Source organism: Podarcis liolepis (assembly GCF_965112155.1).
Source record: "Podarcis liolepis genome assembly, chromosome: 7".
Taxonomy (NCBI): Eukaryota; Metazoa; Chordata; class Lepidosauria; order Squamata; family Lacertidae; genus Podarcis; species Podarcis liolepis.
Window position 1 is genome coordinate 73,838,292 of NC_139561.1, and position 22,017 is coordinate 73,860,308.

Genomic DNA, 22,017 nt, shown 5'->3' on the forward strand with positions numbered 1-22,017 from the left:
AGAAATTCTAGAGAGCAGCTGCCTGCCAGTGTAGACAATATTGAGTTAGATAAACAAACAGTCTGACTCAGGGTAAGGCACTTTGCCAGTCCTGTTTAGAAGTGCTTCCATACTGTTAGTATGTCACGATGTCAGTGGGAGAGCTTCAAGTGTACACGAGAAATCTAGATTTATGCAATTAAAGTGAATTAAAGCATTGTCTTGCCCTGGTGAAACAAATCCACATTTTTATAAGACTTTTTGCAGTTAGGAAAGTGATGAGGAAAGTCACCGAAAAGGGTGAGAGGAACAAATGGGAAAACACTAGCAGATTAATAATGCTAATTGTTAAATAAATCAGAAGGAATTTCCAGTGAAGACAGGTCGCAGTCTAATCTCCTTGTAAGCTTTGTGCAAACAAATCAGGGTGAATGCTCAATAAACAGGCCATCTGGAGGATCACAGAGCACCCTAAGCGGTATACATTGCATGGTCACATTCTTCCCCACCATGGCAAGATCTATTTTTCTATTTTAATTATGGCAACAATAGCCAAATTCTGCAAATGCTTTGCTATGTCTCCTTCTTTTGCTCTCTTTTTGGTTGATGCAGAAGTGGCCACCTTGGTCTCCTGGCCTGGGGAGAAGGAACCCCTCCTCAGAGCCCACCCACCCACCTACCTGGCTCTTGTAGTTGGCCCCGAGCTCAAGGAGCAAGCGAATACAGAGCAGGAAGTTCTGGAGCTGCTGCTGAGACAACGGATCCATGCTTTGGGACTGGAAGGCGGCATTGTGAGCTATGACAGCACAATGCAAGGGGGTCAGACCTACAGTGCAGAAAGGGATGTCAAAGACTCCACACATTAGCAGTGTGCAAAATAATATGCAATCTCAACTTGAAAATGTTTCTGGGGAGACACAGCACTCTCCGATCCTCTTACCTTCGAAATTTCTGGCATCGACATTGACTGGGATACCAGTCACCATGACGGCCTGGGAAAGAATCCAGAAGAGATCGTCATTCTGACATGTGCTTAGAACAGATTAAATCCCAACCTAACGAAAGCTCAGCAAGTAGATGTTGGCCCTGGACCGAGTGGCTCTAATGCCTAGCTCCTTCAACAGTATTTGTTGGAAAAGCAGAGAAAAAGGGCAGGAGGATGACTATAAATATATACAGTGGTACCTCGGGTTAAGAACTTAATTCGTTCCGGAGGTCCGTTCTTAACCTGAAACTGTTTTCAACCTGAAGCACCACTTTAGTTAATGGGGCCTTCTGCTGCCGCCGGAGCACGATTTCTGTTCTCATCCTGAAGCAAAGTTCTTAACCCGAGGTACTATTTCTGGGTTAGCGGAGTCTGTAACCTGAAGCGTATGTAACCTGAAGCATATGCAACCCAAGTTACCACTGTAGACCTTTTCCCTGCTGTAGTGACTATTGCATCACAGCCTGTTTCATTTTATTTTAAAGGCATTGTAAGCTGCCTCAAGAACATCAGTTGGTAGGCAGGCTATAAATACTCCAAAACGAATACCGTATTTTTCGCTCTATAACACGCACCCGACCATAACACGCACGTAGTTTTTAGAGGAGGAAAATCCGTAGGCATGCCACCCGTAGGCATTCCCTCCATAACACGCACAGACATTTCCCCTTACTTTTTAGGAGGAAAAAAGTGAGTGTTATGGTGCAAAAAATACGGTAAATAGTATTTTATCAGATACCCATTGCCCATGCATGGAGAGCCACCCATTGTCCATGCATGGAGATCAAGGGAAAGCATTGGCCTGCTGTATGTGCTATCGTGCTGCTAACATTTGCAGGAGTATAAAAAGGAAGAAAAGCCAGAAACGCTGCTGCAATTTGAACTCTGCAATGAGGCACCGTGAGGCCCAGCTCCCGCCAACCCCAACTGTTGGCCCCACTTGCTCATGGGAGTTGGAGTTGGTGGTGGCTGGGTGCTATAGTGGAGAGCCAGTGTGGTGTAGTGGTTAAGAGCGGTAGACTCATAAACTGGTGAACCGGATTCGCTTCCCCGCTCCTCCACATGCAGCTGCTGGGTGACCTTGGGCCAGTCACACCTCTGAAGTCTCTCAGCCCCACTCACCTCACAGAGTATTTGTTGTGGGGGAGGAAGGGAAAGGAGAATGTTAGCCGCTTTGAGACTCCTTCGGGTAGTGATAAAGCAGGATATCAAATCCAAACTCTTCTTCTTCTGAAGGAATGGCCCGGCTGCTGCCCTTGAGCTTTTGCCACCTGAGGCAATTGCCTCACTTTGCCTGATGATAGGGCTGGCGTTGCTAGCAGCGATGGGGCCATAGACAGCTGCCTTGTACTGAATCAGGCCATTAATATTGCCTGCAGTGACTGCCAGAGGCTCTCCAAGATTCCAGGCAGGGAATATTTCGGGCAGCACGGGGCCCCGAGCCACTGTGTCACTCCCAGGAGAGACGTGTGGCTCGGATGTGCTGCAGGCCATGCCCCGTGGTAAGTGCCGCCCCATGGTGTGCTATTTTGTCACCCCCCTCAAGGATGACACCCGGGGCGGACCGCACCTCCCGCACCCCACTTCCTACACCCTGATTTCCTAGCCCTACGGGGAGATGCCTGGGATTGAACCAGAGACCTTCTGTATGCAAGGCAGGTGCCCTACCACTGAGCTATGCCTTTCCCCTGTATCGCTCCAGGTATTGTTGGGTAGCGACTCCCATCATTCTTAAATGTTGGCTATGCAATAGGGACACTCACCTCAATGACACTGGGCAGCCCATAGGTGGCGCCAAGGTGCAGCACAGTCTGCCCCTTCTGGTCTGCAGCGTTGACATCCGCTCCCAGCACGATCAGGTCCTTCACGATCCCAGGCTGATTTGCTGCAGCCGCCACTAGCAGCGGAGTCTGGGCACACAGAGAGGAATAGCAGTGAGTGGCTGTGGCTGGGAGTGGCAGAGCTCAGCCTTGCCAGGCGCCTGGTTCTAGGCAGCTATCTAGGGCAGCAGTTGATAGGCGACAGGCAGCAGTTGACAGAAGGGAACATTCGCTACTTCAATGCATATACACCAGGCATGCAAAGCCTGTTTCAGCCTGAGGTCTGCATTTCCTTTTGGGCAACCTTCTGAGGGCCACATGCCAACGGTGGGAGGGGCCATAGGCAAAAGTGGGTGGAGCAATGAATGCAAATATCACCTTTGTAGCATAGGCTAAGTTTCTGCACACCCATCACCCATCCCAACAAGCAAGAGGCATTAGTGGACTGCAAGGTGTTACAGGGGAGCTGGACAGGAGGCACATTTAGTGAAGAGCAGAGAGATAATCATCATCATCATCATTTATTTATTTATTTATTTATTTATTTATTTATTTATTTATACATACCCCGCCCATCTGGCTGGGTTTCCCCAGCCACTCTGGGCGGCTCCCAGCAGAATATTAAAAACACGATAAAACATCAAACATTAAAAACTTCCCTAAACAGGGCTACCTTCAGATGTCTTGGCTTCTCACAGGGAGGGACACTGAGGTCCAGCACCGAGGGCCTTCTGGCAGTTCCCTCACTGCAAGAAGTGAAGCCACAGGGAACCTGGCAGAGGGCCTTCTCAGTAGTGGTGCCTGCCCTGTGGAATGCCCTCCCATCAGATATCAAGGAAATAAACTACTCTCTGACTTTTAAAAGACTTTTAGAAACTTCCCTAAACAGGCCTGCCTTCAGATGTCTTCTAAATGTGAGATAGTTGTTTCTTTCTTTGACATTTATTTACTTTTTATCCCTTTATTTTATAAATTGCCTGATGGGTTTTACAATAGCTGTCACAGCAGGATGCAATATGGAATAACAGAGAATATAAATTGAATTTCTATACATGTATGAGCAATAAATGAAGTACATATACTGTTAGAATGGCAGAGTAAGTGCATTTGAAAACACACACAAGAAAAGAAATCAGAATAATCAGTGAAAGTCAGAACAAATAGGTTGCCTGGATACCTGTAGGAAAGAATAGAGTGATATTCATCTAAGATACTCATAGCAGACCCTCTGAAATGAATGGACATAACTCCATGGACTGGCGTTTGATTGACCTTGGATATATTCTATAGCAAATACATAGCTTATGAAATAAATTCTAAATGCTATAGGGCTGTCGCCAATGCTAGTCCTACTTAGAGTTGACCCATTCAAATTAATGCGTTAAGCCTATCTTTAGAACCATTAATTTCAGATGAGTATGCTGGATTCAGATGATAAGCAAGGGGATTATGACTAAACATTAGGAAGAACTTTCTGATGGTAAGTGGGACGGTCTCCCTTGGGAGGTGATGGACTCTCCTTCCTTGGGGGTTTTAAGACAGAAGTTGGGTGGCCATATGTCAGCTGTTTTTCCTGTATTGCAGGGGGTTGGACTAGATACCTCTCTGAGTCCCTCCCAACCCTACTGTTATGTACTAAGCTTGGATCCTAGAACAATAGGCAGGTTGGATCCTAGAATGCAACAACTGATTGGCTTGCAGGAGAAGACCAATCAGGCTCCTGGAGGAAGTTAATCAGCCTATTAGTCTGGTAGGATTGTAGAATGCAACAACTGATTGGCCTGCAGGAGAAGACCAATCAGGCTCCAGGAGGAAGTTAATCAGCCTATTAGGCTGGTAGGATCATAGAATGCAGCAACTGATTGGCCTGCAGGAGAAGACCAATCAGGCTCCAGGAGGGAAGCAGAATCAGCCAGTCAGACAGGACTCATCGTGCAAATAATGTACAGTCATACCTCGGGTTACAGACGCTTCAGGTTGCGCGATTTCGGGTTATGCACTGCGCCGAACCCGGAAGTACCGGAATGGGTTACTTCTGAGTTTCTGCGCTTGCACATGTGCAGAAGCGCTAAATCGCGATTTGCGCATGCACAGAAGTGCCGAATCACAAACCGCGTGTGCGCAGATGCGGCGCTGTGGGTTGCGAATGTGCTTCCCGCATGGATCACGTTCGCAACCCGAGCATCCACTGTATATAAAAGCCTAAGGTTTGGGGGGAAATCCAATCACCATTTTACAAGCTGCAATAAAGAGCATGAAATCACTGCAGGACTCCGAGTATATTTCACCTACAATTCTATGATTCTATGCATAGGACTTAGTTGGAGACAGCCCTACGAGACAGCTGGAGAAAGATATTCATGTGTCTCCTCCATGCAAGGAGAATTAAGCCCAGGCCTCATCCTCACCTTCCCCCTGTGCTCTTTGACATCAAGCTGGCCACACTCCCGGAATACCTCAGCAGTAGCATATGCCAATGGTCGGTGTCCTTTGGCCACATATAGATGCAGAAACCTGAAGAGGAGAGGGGCATGGAATGGTTTAAGAACTTGGCGATCGGCAGACAAGACTCTTCTCCCCTGGCAATGCCGTGAGAGAACCGCCTGACATAGTGGCTAGAGTCTCGGACTAGGACTAAGGAGACCCCGGTTCTGATCCCTGCTCAGCCATTGATTTCACACGGGCCAATGGTTCTTCCTCTTTCTCAGAATTAGCCTGCCTCATAGGGTTGTTGGCAGGATAAAAGCTGGGGACAGAACCACGTGTAGAAAGGTGGCATCTAAATGTCAAATAAATGTAATAAACACACAATATAACAATCTGTACGTGTATAAGAACCAAATTTTGAAACAATGACTATAAACAGAAATAAGAGTACATTTCACCACAGTGGGGAAGACTGTGCTGAGGCATACCTGCTTAGAGTCCCTAAGTTGTTCATGGGCAATTTCCCTACTCTCCCTTCTTAGGGTTCTTCATCTGTATTTGTCCAACTAGGGTCATAGCCGCATGTGCTCATACATTTAGAGCACATGCCTTCCCCCAAAGAATCATGGGAACTGTAGTCTACAGCTGCATTTCCCGGTACCCATATCAAACTACAACTCCCATGATTCTTTGGGGGAAAACAATTTTTTTAAATGAATGTGACCCTGGGCCAGACAGAGGACTATCTGCTAGAAAATAGGACACACAGCCACCTTACTTCAAAGGGGACAAAGTGAGCACCCGAATGGGATGGTATTCAAAGCGATTTCCTGGGAGGAGGGAGAACCAGTGCCCTTACCACCGGCAACAGACTTACGTGTCTCCATCCTCATCTTGATGTAGCAGAAGAGGCAGTTCTGTGTTCCGGATCTCCGCCCGAGCTTGGGCCAGTTCCCCTGGATCCACCTCCAGGGATGAGGCCGGGAAATTCTCCTCAGGAAGAAGGCAGGGGTTGTTCAGTTCTTGCTGCAGGCAGACACCCCCAGGAGCGGGGAAGAGATCCAAAGGCCCGGTTTCAGAGACCGCCGTCTGTGTGGAAGAAACCATGGTAAAGAAGCAATGCAATATTACCAAATTTCCCCCCAGATATACGTCAGGGTTGCCAGTGTGGGCACATATATGTTCACAGAGGCATTTCCAGGGTCCCCTCCTCCCACCAAAATTAGGCTTGGGAACAGCTTCTGACTCTGAACCTCCCTGGGGCAAGCAATCCACAAACGGGGAATGGAGATACATTCCCAAGGATTTCCTTGGAACAGGAAAACTGCTGTTTAAAAAACAGATTAAGATGATAGCATGAGCCCCTTCCTTGTCTCCAGTTTGTTTTTTGTTTCCCCCCAATAATTTTTATTAATTTCCCCCATATATCTTAAACACAATACAGCTTAACAATATTATTCTCCTTTCAATCTATATCTTATCCAAATTAACTTCCCTCCACCCCTCTTCTGGCTTCTCTACATTGTTCTTACTTAAGCGTGATTACTATATATACATTCTATAATTGTCTATAATTCCTTAATAAATTTTTCTATTATACTTTAGACATACAGTGTTACCTCGGGTTACATACTCTTCAGGTTACATACGCTTCAGGTTACAGACTCAGCTAACCCAGAAATAGTGCTTCAGGTTAAGAACTTTGCTTCAGGATAAGAACAGAAATCATGCTCCGGCGGCGTGGTGGCAGCAGGAGGCCCCATTAGCTAAAGTGGTGCTTCAGGTTAAGAACAGTTTCAGATTAAGAACGGACCTCTGGAACGAATTAAGTACTTAACCCGAGGTACCACTGTACATTCCTTATTATATTACAGCATTACATATTGTGGTCTCACCAAACGTTTACAATAAATGTTATGAGTTTTATTTCAGTCCTGTGAGTGTCTTTATTTATGTACTGTCTCCAGTTTGAGCCACTCCTCACCCACCCACATCCCATAATTCCACATTCACCTCATAATCCACCGCTGACGCCATCTTGGAACCGTACACTGCCTCGGTGGTACTAGGTCCTGCAGGCCCATAAACACTGGCATCCAAAGAAGTAAAGGGGTTGATGATGCCATACTGGGGCCCTGGAGGTGGAAGGAGGTAGTTCTTGGTGGGGTCCACTGGCTGGTAGTGGCAGTCGGCAGGGAAGGCCGCTTGGCTTGAGGTGTCTGGCTGCCAGGTGGGAAAGGCCGCGACCGGGTACTCGGGAGCAGCTGTCTGTCCTGGAGTAGGTCCTCTTCCCTCAGCTGCTCTGGGGGGCTCTAGAAAGAGGGACTCAGATGAGCAAAGAATACAGAAGCAGAAGAAAAGCCCTGCTGGATCAAGCCAGTGGTCTCTCTAGTCCACCATCCTGTTCTTACTGGGGCCAACCAGATGCCCATGGGAAGCCCGAAAGCAGGACCCGAGCTCAAGAACAACTCTCCCTTCCTGTGGTTTCCAGCAACTGGGACGCAGAAGCATATTGCCTCTCCCAGTGCAGACAGAACGTTAGTAGCCATTTCAGGCGCACCGGCTCTATGGGGGAAGAAAAGCATCCCCGTGTGTCCATATCTACTCACCTGTTCGGCTGGATTCGAAAACTCCTGGGGGTACCTGCAGAGGAAGAGTAAAAAAAGAGGATCAGTAATGAGCCTGGTAAAGGTAATAAAGCAGTTGTGTCTGGACCAGTGTGGTGTAGTGGTTAAGAGCAGTGGTCTCGTAATCTGGTGAACCGGGTTCGCTTCCCTGCTCCTCCACATGCAGCTGCTGGGTGGCCTTGGGCTAGTCACACTTCTTGAAATCTCTCAGCCTCACTCACCTCACAGAGTGTTTGTTGTGGGAGTGGAAGGGAAAGGAGATTGTTAGCCGCTTTGAGGCTCCTTAGGGTAGTGATAAAACGGGATATCAAATACAAATCCAAACATGCTATGGTCGCCAACCTAGACTAGGCTGCCCCTTAATCTGACCCCAAATGTTCATTTGCATGGTCCCCAATTCATAACGTAGGAAGAAGCCACCTTCTGCTGAGTCAGAACAATGGTCCATCTACCCTCATGGACGATGGACCAATGTTCTGACTCAGCAGAAGGTAACTTCTTCCTATGTTATGAATTGAGGATCACGTGAATGAACATTTGGGGTACGTTCTACCCTATGTGTTGGACCTGTAAAAGTGTTGGAAAAAAATGTTTAAAAGTACTTTTCAAAAACAAACAGACCAGAGTCCTTTTTGTTGGGGATAATTCAGATGGAAATTCCCAGATGTCAAAAAAGGTTATTTATGTATGCCACTACTGTGGCCTGTGTTTTGTTAGCCCCCAAATGGAAAACGAGCGAAGTCCCAGCTAAAGAAAAATGGCAACTTAAACTGATAGAACATATAGAATAAGAGAACAAGAAGAACATATGTTTAAAGAAAATTGGAAAATGTTTATTGAATATATGGGGGGAAATTGTGTATGTTTGAAAACGTGGGCAGCATTAAGATTAATTCAACAGTGTAAATAAGTTTTGGTGGATGTAATAATAATGGAATACTGAATGGTTTAGTTTATATAAAATATGGGGGGATTTATGCTATGCAAAATGAACCATGGAAAGAGAAGAGGGAAAGTCATTGATATTTTAAGGTTGTTTAAATTAATATTCTAAAATGTAAAACAGAAAATTTAATAAAAATTATTGGGGGGGGAGAACATTGGTCCATCTGCCTCTCCACTGACTGGCAGTTGCTCTCCAGGGTTTCAGGCAGGATCTTTCCCCAGCCTAACCTGGAAATGCTGGGGATTTTATTTGGGATTGAACCCTGGGCCTTCTGCATGCAAGACAGATGCTCTAACACAAGGCTACAGCCCTCGTCTCAAAGAATGCAAAGCAGGTGCAGCTAGCCTAGGTGATGGACCCTAACTTAGAAGGCTGAGACAAATTCATTGGATGAGAAGGCTGTCAATAGGTACCAGTCATGATGGCCACATGAAACCTCTTGTTAGAATTCCTGCTCCGTGGTTGCAGTCATGGGATTGTTGTCTATCACATGACAGTGTATGTTTTAACTCCACAAAGTGGGAAGTGACGGAGACTGGATGTTTGCGTTACTGTGTTCTGTGAAGTGGGACTATTGTCCTTTGTCTTTTTCTCTTTGCAGTCTGATGCTAGAGAGAGAGGGAGCCATGTTGCAGTGCTCTGTATGTGTTTATATGTAAATAAAGTAGGTTAGCCAAAATGCTGAGTTGCTGAGGTCTGTCACACGAACTGCAAAGACTCTGCGGATCCCTAAGGGTGCTGATGTCTGTTGGCATCGGTTGCTATGATGTTTGGGCTGAAGAAAGCTTTTGAAGCTCCCGAACGATTGACCAGGAGGGAGAGAACATGCCAGTTGGGCATGTGTCTCTGCCAGGGTCCTACTCAAGTGCAGGACAAGCTCCTGACACCTCTATGCTCAGAAGCAACAGCCACTGAATGCTTGCTGTGGGGAGCAATAGCAGCAGGAGAGGGCTGCTGCCTTGCTGTCCTGCTTGGCAGTTTCCTGGAGACATCTAGCTGGAAGGGGCTGCTTGAAGCAAGGAACAATCACAACTGGTTTCAGTGGATGACTCACCTGGGGTCCAGTGCTGTGGCCAAGGACCATCTGCTGTTGCCTTTTTTGTTCCAGTAATTCCCGCACAGTCTGGGGTGCTAAACTGCTGCGTGGAACTTTGCAACCTGAAAGCAGAGAGAGCAAATGGGGTTGTCAGGATTGAGAGGAAGGACAGCTCTAGCCTGGGATCAGATCATTTCCTAAAAGCATGCAAGCATCCCACCTTCAGAGTGTCTATTTCAGGGCTAGGCAACCTAAGGCCCGGGGACCAGATGCAGCCCAATCGCCTTCTCAATCTGGCCTGCGGATGGTCTGGGAATCAGTGTGTTTTTACATGAGTAGAATGTGTCCTTTTATTTAAAATGCATCTCTGGGTTATTTGTGGGGCATAGGAATTCGTTCACCCCCCAAAAAATATAGTCCAGCCCACCACATGGTCTGAGGCATGGTGGACCAGCCCCCAGCTGAAAAAGGTTGCTGACCCCTGGACTATTTCATCAGTGAGGAAGCTACAGCCTAGTTAGCCCCACCAGGCCTGACCATTTGGCCCATGGGGCCATTTTTGCCATGCCATACTGACGTACCCCACTAGGGCATGTTGAAATTTCAAAAAATGAAGGGTGCTAAAACATTGTAACATGACTTGGGAATTCAAAATATATTTTGGTTAAATTAATATAATTTAGTTTTGCTTGGTAAGTAAAAGGTGTGTAAAATTGCATAGAAATCATTAAAAATGATTTGCCAAGTTAGATTACATTCCTATTATTCTTATTGTTAAGGATTACCTGACATTTTCAGAAAACAAAATTGATATTTTTTTTTTTGCTTTCCCGAAAGCCTCATGTGCTTCTTTGTCAAACATAGACTTTCAAGCTAAATGTTGTCCAGTCACAAAAAAGAATAACAGCTCTGAATTTCTCACACCCCAAAACCTATTTGTAAGACCCATCACTGAAGAAATTTGGAAAAAATTAAGTTTCAGCAGCTAAAATGCACTCCCTACTACACCACTCTTGATATAACATATGATATCAGTCAGGTGTAGGGGAGGTAAAGCTGCAAATTCCTACTGAAAATGGGGTTTGAAGGCCCTGCCAATCACCTGAATGTTGGCTCTTTCAAAACCCTGTGCATTTGCCAGGCAGAGGATGTCAGGTGATTGACAGGTAGGTGACCACACCTGTCAAAGTTGGCCTGACTGGGGATGAGGAAGCCAAGAATCTGATCTACTAATCCAATCCATTTTCCCATCCCTGGTCTACTTGAAAACAGACCCACAGCAAAGCTTCCCTGCTTGCAGAAAGCTAACCTGTCAAGCAAAGGATAAGCATCTTCCTTGTGATGCAACAACTTCCCTGCACAAAGTCTAAAAGGAAAGTTAAATGGCATACGTACACCAGAATTGTTTATAGTCTGCACCTAGCAAAACTGCACCCAGCTAGCACAAACCTTGCACTGGGAAAAGCTGATATCTGCACTTCGTGCAGAAAAGATGGTGAACATTTTCAGACCAGCACATCTTGAGTTATTTTGCCACTTTCTGCTTCCACTGCATATTGCAGGGCAAAGTAGTTCTACCCTGCAACTAACAGAAATCCTATTTTGGACCTAGTGCTAATTACTGCATTTTCACATTGCAACTGCAGAATTCTCACACTGCTCTGATTCCACTGTTTCAGCATGTCAGGGGCAGAGATGTGTGAACAATATGTCAATGCCTATTTCTCTCCACTTCTCACTTTTCCAATCTGAAGTTCACTTTTCCACATTTCTATATTGGCCTGCATTTTTTTTTAATCTCATGAAAATTCAGCAGCCTTTCAGTGTGAATTTTTCCAACAAATAAAATTTCAGTATCTAATTTTGCCTACTACACACATTTCTTGCAAGCCAGTTTCCCTTAATATAATACATTTGTATATGTTATTTCACCAATTTATGCATTTTTACATGCACTTTACCACAGTATATGCTTTTTGTACATACCGTATTTTTCCATGTATAAGACAATGTTCTTTGCTAAAAAAATAGACAAAAATCAGGGGTTCAGGCTCTGGTGCAGGTGGCCTGGGCTTGGGTTTGGGTTTAGGCTCTGGCCAAATTTCTTAATTTTGGGCTCCAAAAAATAGGGGTTGTCTTATACATGGGGGCGTCTTATACACAGAAAAATATGCTATTACTTGGCTGGAGAACAGCATTGCAAAATTCGGAGAAGTGTGGATTTTGAAAGACAGCGGTGCTTCGATTTGCATATTGCTTCGGAAAGTGTGAATTAGGCAGGTTCTCCTTTAAATTTGAACTGAATCAAATTTCTCCCCCTTCCCTAGTCAGAGGTTGGGAACCTGTGGCCCTCCAGATAATATAAGACTACAATTCCCACAATCCTTTGCTCACAGGGGAAGCCATGACTTTTTAAAGTGGTAGCCTAGTGCTTTGAATGCATGGTGGGAATGTGGTCTTGAGACTGGTCTGGCTTCCTCATCCATTCTGTTGGAAATTGTAGCTGTGTGAGGGGAATAGGGGTTTTCCAGTACTCTTAATGAACTACGGCTCCCAGAATTCTTTGGGGGAAGTCATGATTTGTTTTTTGGATGAGACAATGATGGCTGTCCAATGAGCATTCATTCTGATTTGTTTGCGGGGAGGTTAGATGACATTACATCAACATAAGTGTTATCTCACACCTCCCAGGGCATTTCCCCATCACTTTCCTTTCTGTTTTTTTATATATATAAAACCCTGATCTTTTGGGGAAGCAGTTTTCTTGCACAATTCAACTACAATTGCACAACCTGAAATTGCTAGTACGTGCTTGAATCCCATTCAAGAATAGCAACATTCCGGAAGTGCCCTTGAAATATTTGCTTTATTCATCAACGTGAAGATGCAGAGTACATCAAAGCAAAAGCAGACATTCCTATGAAGCAGATCCTTCAAAGACTGTCCGTTTCAGCTTTCCAGAAATTCTTGCATGTGGTGTCTCTGTCTGTCTGTCACCTATACACATGGCCATTGTCCTTACCAACCAGCCAGCTCCCCTATCTCACATGCATAGCTGCCTCATCAGTGGGGCACCACCTCCTCCAAACTCCGGTTTCTCATTCCAAAATGGAGAGAGGTTTCTAGCTACCTGGAGACCATGTCATACTGCCCATTGAAAAAAAGACCAGCAAACCATTCTGGGCTGTTACCAGCAATCTAACAAAGGAACAGCGGATCTGCAGTGCCAGTAACAATATATTCCAGACCCAAGCCTTGACAGCAAATTAATCTTTCCTCCAGGCAACCTGTATATTCAACATTCACCCTCATTCCGCTAGCACAAAACTTGCAGTGCGGCTAGAATGCTGGGTCTTTTTTGAGCATTTGCTCTGACTTGTTTATGGGATGGACAACGAGTATTTATCATGCATTCATCTTGATTTGTTTCTGGGGTCTTCAGACGTCTTCCTGTTACTCATTACTTCACCTCACACTTTTCAGTGCATGTTCTCCTCCCTTCCCAAAGTGCAAAATATATGTTGTTGTTGTTTTTAAAAAACCAGATTAATGCACTAGGACATTTGTAATTACAAACTCCCCACCCCCTGACCACTTGATAATCGCTGAGGGTCTTAGTGGACCATTTCTGCCCATTGTAGCAATTTCAGAGTGCTGTGTGATTTTTAATTGCATTTCTATTGTTTCTTTTCTTTTGTATGTACTGTATTTGACTGCATTACAATCTGAATTCCACTGAATTCAAAATACAACGCTGTAAAATGCGACATAGGGAACGGTGAAGCAATTAAAAACCATAGAGCGATAAGGAAGCAATAAAAAGGTAATTAAGGATCAATATAAGAAATAAAAGAAGCAATAAAAATACAGTTAAAAATCAAGGCGGATCTTTAATGGGGAAACATGAATGAAGTCCGCAGAGCTCAGATTGAGAAGCTCTGTGCTCGGGCGACAGAGCGATTTGATCCAATTTTTTATTACAGAGACCTAAAGTTCCAGTACATGCTCGGGTTCCTCCTGCAAAATAGTGACAGTCTCAGAAGGCCCCTCTTAAATTCCTGAGCGCTCCTGTGACATGATTCAGAGTTTGCCCTGCCTGCTACTGGGACAAGGCTGCTGGCAGAAAATAACAGCTCTGTGCTGCTCATGAATCCTGCTTTGACCCAACCTCGGCCTTTCATCTCCGTCACTTGTGGTTTCCCTTCTCGACGCACAAGGGATATTTTCCAGAGCAGGTGATGCTCAAACACAGATATTGTGGCCACCCCCCACCTCCCCAGTCCCTTGTTAAAAGCCTTCTGAGAGCAATGTGAGGAGGAGGGGAACGGCAGGCAGCATGCCAGCTCAAAGGCATGTGCTGTGGTTGTTGTCCTGGCTGCCGGTGTAAAAAACAAGGCAACTTGCAGCGCCGTCGCTTCCGTTGACGGAAGGCATGACACTGTGAAGGAAATGATGTGAAAGAAAAACTCAGCCGGCAAGGGCTGCTGGTCAGAGATCTATTCCTCCACTCGACTACATTTCCTTTCTGGATCCTGTGACATGAACCTGCAAGGTTCAGGGTGAGTCCCCTGGTGCAGATGCAAGTGTGTAAGTCAAAGGAGTGCCCTCCTCTTATTGCTGGACTCCAGCCCCCATCAGCTCAGCCATGGCCAAGGACGATGGGAACTATAGTCTTCAGGGTGGTGTAGTGGTTGGAGCATTGGACTAGAGATAACACTTAATGCTGGGCAGAGGAAACAGACTGCCTTTGTAATTTTATTATAGAGAGCGTACAGAGGAGAACAGTGCAAGGCAGGCATTGGGAAATTTGAATCAGGGGCGCAGGCAGTGTTTCGGCACTTCAAATCCCTGTGGGCGGAAGAAGTTACTGTTCTGATCTTTCCCATGCTGCAGCGCCACCTTTGTAATGGTCAGAGCAGGTACTGCAGATCCAGGATTCCGTCCCTAGTTTGAACAGTATGTCTTGCCCATGTCCAATTTGGATTCTCTCTGTTTCTCAATTTTCCAACCTAAAGTTCATTTCTCCACATTTCCACATCAGTTTGTGTGATTCTTTTTTTTTTTAAGGGTTCAGGAAAATTCATCAGTATTTTAGTGCAAATTTCCTCTAATATGCACGTCTGTATGCAATTTTTGCCTAGGATAAGCATTTCCCCCCCAATCTCCCCTAATTAATGCTTTTTTTCTATGTTATTATCACAAATACATGCATTTTTAAAATACAAACTTTACCTTAGTATATGTATTCATGTACACATGACTTGGCTGGAGAACTACATTGTTGGTACAAAGAAAAATATAGGTATAAAAGGAGAAATTCTGGATGCCAAGATCCAAGGCCGGGGCAAGTACTCTGCAATGAGAGAACCCCAGCAGAGATTTAAACATAATAAAATATGCAATAAAGTAAACCATGGAAATATGGGCTTAGGCCCTTAAAATATGTCCCTGCGAGTTCCAAAACTTCCCTCTAACCCCACACATCTGGTAAGTTTAAAATGGTTTACTTACAAACTCTCCAAAGGCCGTATTCATGTGCTGTTCCATACCATACAACATTCAGGAAAAGTTGCACAGGCAGTAAAACGTAGTTTAGTTCCAAAATGGCAAAAGTTTGTAGATTATTGGTATGGAACACAAGAATGACTTGTGAAAGCCATTCACCTAAGCTGGAGCAACCCGCTTAGCCTCTTCACACACGAGATCACCAGGTAGACTGAGAGGAGGTACAATAGTCTCGATTACCTATATCCTCCCAAGGTAAGGGAAGTGAACACAGCTAAGGACAGCTGGCAAGACAGCTTACTCTATGGTATTAACCCCTTTATGCATTAAATAGACTTAAGCATGTTGGTTAAATGAGGCAGGTTATCCCCCATACGTTGCTAAATTTGGGGAAGTTCAAATTTAGAAAGGATGTCTGGGTTTCAATACTCTTATTGTTTTGGAAAGTGAAAATTTGAGAAGTTCACCTTTAAATGTTTACCTAATTGAGTTTTCTCTGCAACACTACTTTCATGCTTGACTTGAGGATGACAACAATTAGTCCATTCCCGGATATACCTTTTGCCTTTCCTAGAGCTCCACTTCAATTCTCTCTTGGAACTTAGCCAAGGCCTGCTAGCAAGCTTTGGTGGTTTAGATAAATAGTAGAAGCAGAGCACTAGATTTGGGAGAGGGAGGTTTGTGATGGAATTTCCTCTTTTGCTACAGCACTTCAAGTTGCCATCATTCTTGGGAGGCAGTAAAATGCGGCCCCTCCTGCACACAACCCCATCTGAAAACTGTATCTTGGCCCAGACTGGGGATCCATGCCATGTCCCCAAATACCCCTTCCCTTTCAGCTATCCTACCCACTCACAGGAAACATTCAGGCTGGAGAAGAGTCCTACTAGGCTTTTCTTGGTCTTTATAGAAGTATTATCTTGCCAATGTTTTGAATTTTTAAAAAATCTGGTGGACCAATATGGCAGCAAATATTCCATAAACCAGGAGTGGAAAATCTCCAGCCTGGGGAACAAATGTGGCCCTCAAAGCCCTATTATTTGGCCCTTGGAATTTCCCCCAGGCCACACCCCCTTTCCAGCCACACCTTTTACTTGCCTGGCTTTGAGCCATTGAATGAATTTTGCCAGGCTGGAATGAGTCCCTGAACTCTGATCATGCCTCTTGCTTCCTGGATGGAGGACAGAGAGAGTTGTGCACCTAATGCACAAAGGTACCTTTTGCTTTAATTGCTCTGCCCAGTTTTGCCCCTGGCTCTGCTCACCTCTATAATGTGGCCCCTGGAAAGTTGCCCAGCAGGGAATGTGGCCCTTGGGCTGGAAAAGAATCCCCACCTCTGACATTGTTCAAAAGAGGAGATCCATCCACCTACAGTCTAATGTGATCTAGACTGCTTTGCCACCTCCTCATTGGGTTGCCTGCCTCATTCAAGGGGTAAATAAATCAGCGGAAAGGAATTGAAAGTGGTATACACAGAGATGTGAGAGCCAGATTAAATGCCCTCCAATAATTCGCCATTGTAAATCATGACTGGGGGAGGGAGAGTAATCTCTCTATCTTTATACTGGAACTGGGAGCCATCAGAGGAAACTAGAGGGACAGTGTTGGTGGACTATAGCTCCCATCATCCCTGACTATTGGGTGAGCTAGCTAGGGATGATGAGAGTTGTAGTCCATCCCAGCAACATCTGGGGAACCAAGGTTGACTAGCCTGACATATCTGTGCTCTTAAGTACAGGGTTGTTAAAACACAAACCAGCAGTCTGGGCCTTCCAGTCCAGACTAGGAGTTTAGCATGGTAGTAGAAGGCTTTAACCCCCTGCCCTCGGCTATGGTCTTGATCTCTTTCAGGCTCCCTGCTGTGGCTGCAGAATGCATAGGAAAGAGAAAAAAACCACATTTCTCTCACTTACTCCAAAGGAATTTGCTGCCTTCCCCTTGTCTCTACCCACCGCTGTATGGATGGAGAATGTAGGGCTCCTGATTTGGATTGGGGCCATAGCAGAGCACAGGTATGAAGCTAATGTATGACCCGGTTTGACCCCAATTAGCAGACTGTTAATCCAGAGTAGATGCTAGGAAGCGTTCCCAACAGTGCAGCTGTCAAAATTATATCATTAAATAATCTTAATATTATTGATTAGCCCATTCGAGTGGCCCTCATCCTACTCTAGGTGCCCCCACCCCAGAAGTAGTTAAGAAGGTCCTTCCTTGGCAACTTCTTCTACAAAAGCAGCCTCTAGAGGAGGCTGATCACTGCTATCATTGGCTAATCACTGTTGATGGAGACCTATCCCTCTTGAGATCGCTCAATTCTTTTCGAAAACCATCTCAGCTAGTAACCATCAAGCGGCAGTGCCAAAGCTATGGAATAATCTCCCTGGAGACCTTCGCTTGCTTCTATTTTCGTGCCAACTTAAAACACGGAAGGTCACCTCCTGACTGCCTGAATTTTGCGGGAGGGATTGACGTGCATGCTGGAAATGTAGGTCTGCATAATTCAAGTGGGTTTAAGCACTCTGTCACCTTGGCAGAACAAATCCACTTTTAAAAAAGAGAGAAAGCGAGAGAGAGGACTTTTTGCAGTTAGGAAAGTGATGGGGAAAGTGTATTGCAAAGTGTGGGAAGAATGATCAACGGGAATTCATTTAACCATCACGAAAGCAAATAAGGATGAATGCTCATTGCTTTATCACCTCCCCACCAATGAATCAGAACCCATACACAATAAAGACCAGATGTAAGCTACCCAGTGCGCAAGCTTTGCACAAGCAAATGGATATGAATGCTGATTCAATAAATCAGCTGGAGGAGCCCTTATTTGAAATAGATTTTAATATCCGTTAGCTGAATGAACTTTATGTTGTTTGCAAACTGCTAGCAAAAGCAGCTGTTGCAGACACAGTGTTTGCCTTGCCTTGTATCATCAAGGCTACCCATGCAGGAAATGCCAGTCTTTCTCTAGTCTTAAATTGTTGAACAAGAGGTCAATATAACAGATATAGCATATTTTATTACGGTGGGAAACCTGTGCCCCTCTGCATGCTGGTATGTCTTATAGGTGTGGATGAATCTGTTGATTTTGGTTTTCTCAGTTTCTCCTTTTTCCAATCTCACGTTCAGTTCTACAGCAATTTGTGATTTATTGGGAAAATTGATACGCATTTTAGTGCAAATTCCCCCTAATAAGCACACATTTCCATGCAGTTTTTGACTAATATACAGATTCTTGCAAGCATTCTCCCCTATTCTAATGCATATTTGTATATATTTTAAACTAATATATACATGTTTATGTACACTTCCCCCAATATACGCACATTTGTAAACATTGGTTGGTTGGAGAACTCCATTGCAAAATTCAGAGAAATGCGAATTTCAGAAGATAGCTGTGTTTCAGTTCTTGAACTGTACACCAAGTGTGAACTAGGGAGATTCTCATTAGATAGAGTATCATTAATTAGTTGATTTTGCTTCTGTATTAATGAGAATCTACCTATCTCCCCTTTGTCTAGCACTGTAATGGTTAGTGTGTTAGATTTGGACATGGGGACGAGGGGTAAAAGCCTTACTCAGCCAGCAAACTCCCTGGGTGACCTTACTTCAGTCACTATGTCACAGCCTAGTGGAGCAAGGGTGGGGGGAAGAGCTATTTTTTCAAGTCTTAGTTCCTTGGAGTAAAGGTGGCATAAATATTTAAATGTGCTGTAAATCCAGGTGTATATCCAGCCTTCAGCCTCAGCCAGCATAGCCAGGGATGATGGAAACTAGGTAACAATTGTGAATTTTGACTGCTGTTTTGTGGGGGAGGAAATCTCTGCAGGAAGAAAACCAGCCCATCAAGGACAATGGGTTCTACCCAGTTTTCTTCCCTCCCACATTACTTTTCTAACCTACAGGGCATCTGTGAAACAACAGATTCCCTTGGATAGCTCAGTTGACAGAGCACGAGACTGTTAATCTCAGGCTTATGGGTTCGAGCCCCACGTTGAGCAAAGGATTCCTGAATTGCAGGGGGTTGGAATAGATGACCCTCGTGGTCCCTTCCAACTCTACAATTCTTTGAACGATGGTGTTGCAATCGGCACAGAGGGACCACCTGTGGTTTGAGAGAAGAACTTCCACCCACTTGGTGTGGGCAGAGGAGTCAAAACCCCAGAGACCCAGACTTAACCCTGAGAGCACAAGGGGCTTTCATGGGGAAGCCGGAGGACATGGGGATTCCGAGTCTCTGGTTAACCAGCAGACTGGCAGACATCTGGGCCTGGCTCTGAGCCCAGTGCTTTCTTTTTTTTCTGGCCAAGGGACTACCATTGCCCCCCTGCCCCCGGTGGCAGGAAAGAGACAAAGTGTTCTGCTGTGTGTGGCCATGTGTGATCAGCCCCCGCACTCGGCAAAGAGGCCGCGTGCAGAATGGAATCCCCAGCGACGCGTCACTGGGAAACCCCAGGTTGTTTCCTGTCTTCTTGGAAGCGGCCAGATGGCTCGATCTCTTGAGATGGTGTGTGAGAGAGAGAGAGGGGGGGAGAGATCTGGGGGAAGCCACCCATCTCAAGGGGCTGACTCTGCCCAGGTCCCTTCTGAAACAAGAGGAGCAGGAACCCCGGCGTCCTGTCTCTTTTGTCCCCCCACCAATCAATGGAACATCAACGGCCCACGCTTGCATCCTTTGCTGATACAGCTCTCTTCCTGTGCCTGCCGACAGCTGTGCTGCAAATACACAAGCGGTCCAGGGGGTGGGGAAATCTGTGGGTCTTTAGATATTGCCGGACTCCATCAACCCACCACTGACGGCCATCCTGGCTGAGCCGAGGGCATCCCGAGACTAACAACATCCAGGGTCCTTACTGCAGCATCGCTCCTTGTGTGTGTTAGTTGCCAAGTTGCCCAAAAAGCAGGACACTCAAACACAACAGCCCAATCTGTTCTTACGCCTTTGGCAACACTTTGCTGGATGGCAGGTGGCAGAGCCTGAAGCCTTTCACAACACAGTAGCTCCTGAATACCTGCACACATCAAGCTGCTCGTTAAAGGTACGGCAGCAGCTTTTTCAACTTGCGATTGGAGCAGGAGGGAGGTAGAGGGTCCTTAATGAAATAAATATACTAGGTTCACACCCAGGGTTGTATCCAATACTCAGAGGAGATCCACTGAAATTAATGGGAATGATTAATTCCCATTAAGTTAAGTTCATTAACTTAACTGGGTGTAATCGGAGTAGAAATCAGCTTGTGGCAAACCCCAGACACTTACCGACTATAGCCAAAATGTACCCCCCCCAAAAAAATAATCTTTTTTAAAAGCATAGTGAGGGGGCACCAGGAAAGGCCAGCCTCCCCCCGACTACAGTGTTACCTTGGTTCTCGATCTTAATCTGATCTGGGAGTCCGTTTGACTCCTGAAACTATTAGAAAACCAAGGCGCAGCTTCCAATTAGCTGCAGGAGTTTCCTGCACTCAAGCGGAAGCAGCGTCAGACGTTCGGCTTCTGAAAAACATTTGCATACCGGAACACTTACTTCCGGGTTTGTGGTGTTTGGGAGCTGATTTGTTCGGGAGTCAAGCCGTTCGAGTACCAAGGTACCACAGTGCTTCTAATTTTAGCACTGAAAGCCATGAGTCAGAATGATGCAATTCATGTTGCATAATGTGGCTTGCGCAAAGAGGCTCCTTCTCTTACGCCGGACTGGGCTCCCCACGGGGCTGGTGCCACTTGAAATTGTGTACGGCAGGTAGACACACCTGTCTGGCAAATGCAGTTGCGTTCTGATCTGCTAGTTTTAGGAGCCCAAGCACAAATGCCCTCCCGCAGTAGGCCTGTTTGTTTATTTATGAAACAGTACCCTGGCATGGAGGGACATGGGTGGCGCTGTGGGTTAAAACACAGAGCCTAGGATTTGCCGTTTCAGAAGGTCAGTGGTTCGAATCCCCACGACAGGGTGAGCTCCCGTTGCTCGGTCCCTGCTCCTGCCAACCTAGCAGTTTGAAATCACGTCAAAGTGCAAGTAGATAATTGGTACCGGTCCGGCGGGAAGGTAAACGGCGTTTCCGTGTGCTGCTCTGGTTCGCCAGAAGCGGCTTAGTCATGCTGGCCACATGACCCGGAAGCTGTATGCCGGCTCCCTTGGCCAATAAAGCGAGATGAGCGCTGCAACCCCAGAGTCAGCCACGACTGTACCTAACTGTCAGGGGTCCCTTTACCTTTACCTTTACCCTCGCATGGTGACATGTGAGAGCGTAGATCAGTCTCCTGATCTAACTATAAATGTGTCATTTTAGAGCAGTGATTTCCCAAAGTCAAGCTGCTCCTTTGGGGACAAAGGACACTGGGTCACCTCCACACTGTATACAGTGGTACCTCGGGTTACATACGCTTCAGGTTACAGACTCCGCTAAACCAGAAATAGTGCTTCAGGTTAAGAACTTTGCTTCAGGATGAGAACAGAAATCGTGTTCCGGCAGCGCAGCAGCAGCAGGAGGCCCCATTAACTAAAGTGGTGCTTCAGGTTAAGAACCGTTTCAGGTTAAGAACGGACCTCCGGAACGAATTAAGTACTTAACCCGAGGTACCACTGTATTTCAAGTACACAACTCCCTCCTCCAAAGAATCATGGGAATTGTAGTTTCTGAAGGGTGCAGGGGATTTTAGCTCTCTGGGGAATAAACAACAGATCCAATGATTCTTTTTTTTGG

At 45.7% G+C, this 22,017-nt stretch overlaps 1 protein-coding gene across 1 annotated transcript in view; it reads right to left on the bottom strand.

Annotated features, from left to right (window-relative positions):
• NFKBID (NFKB inhibitor delta) overlaps positions 1–22,017 on the bottom strand; it is a gene marked incomplete at its 5' end in the record, with an annotated part of 33,009 nt that overhangs the window by 5,491 nt on the left and 5,501 nt on the right. The window contains 8 exons of the mRNA XM_083512613.1: positions 660–805; positions 920–971; positions 2,728–2,874; positions 5,193–5,298; positions 6,089–6,300; positions 7,225–7,523; positions 7,821–7,854; positions 9,839–9,942. Coding sequence (XP_083368739.1) covers positions 660–805; positions 920–971; positions 2,728–2,874; positions 5,193–5,298; positions 6,089–6,300; positions 7,225–7,523; positions 7,821–7,854; positions 9,839–9,942 — 1,100 coding nt within the window. The remainder of the gene's footprint in view (positions 1–659; positions 806–919; positions 972–2,727; positions 2,875–5,192; positions 5,299–6,088; positions 6,301–7,224; positions 7,524–7,820; positions 7,855–9,838; positions 9,943–22,017) is intronic.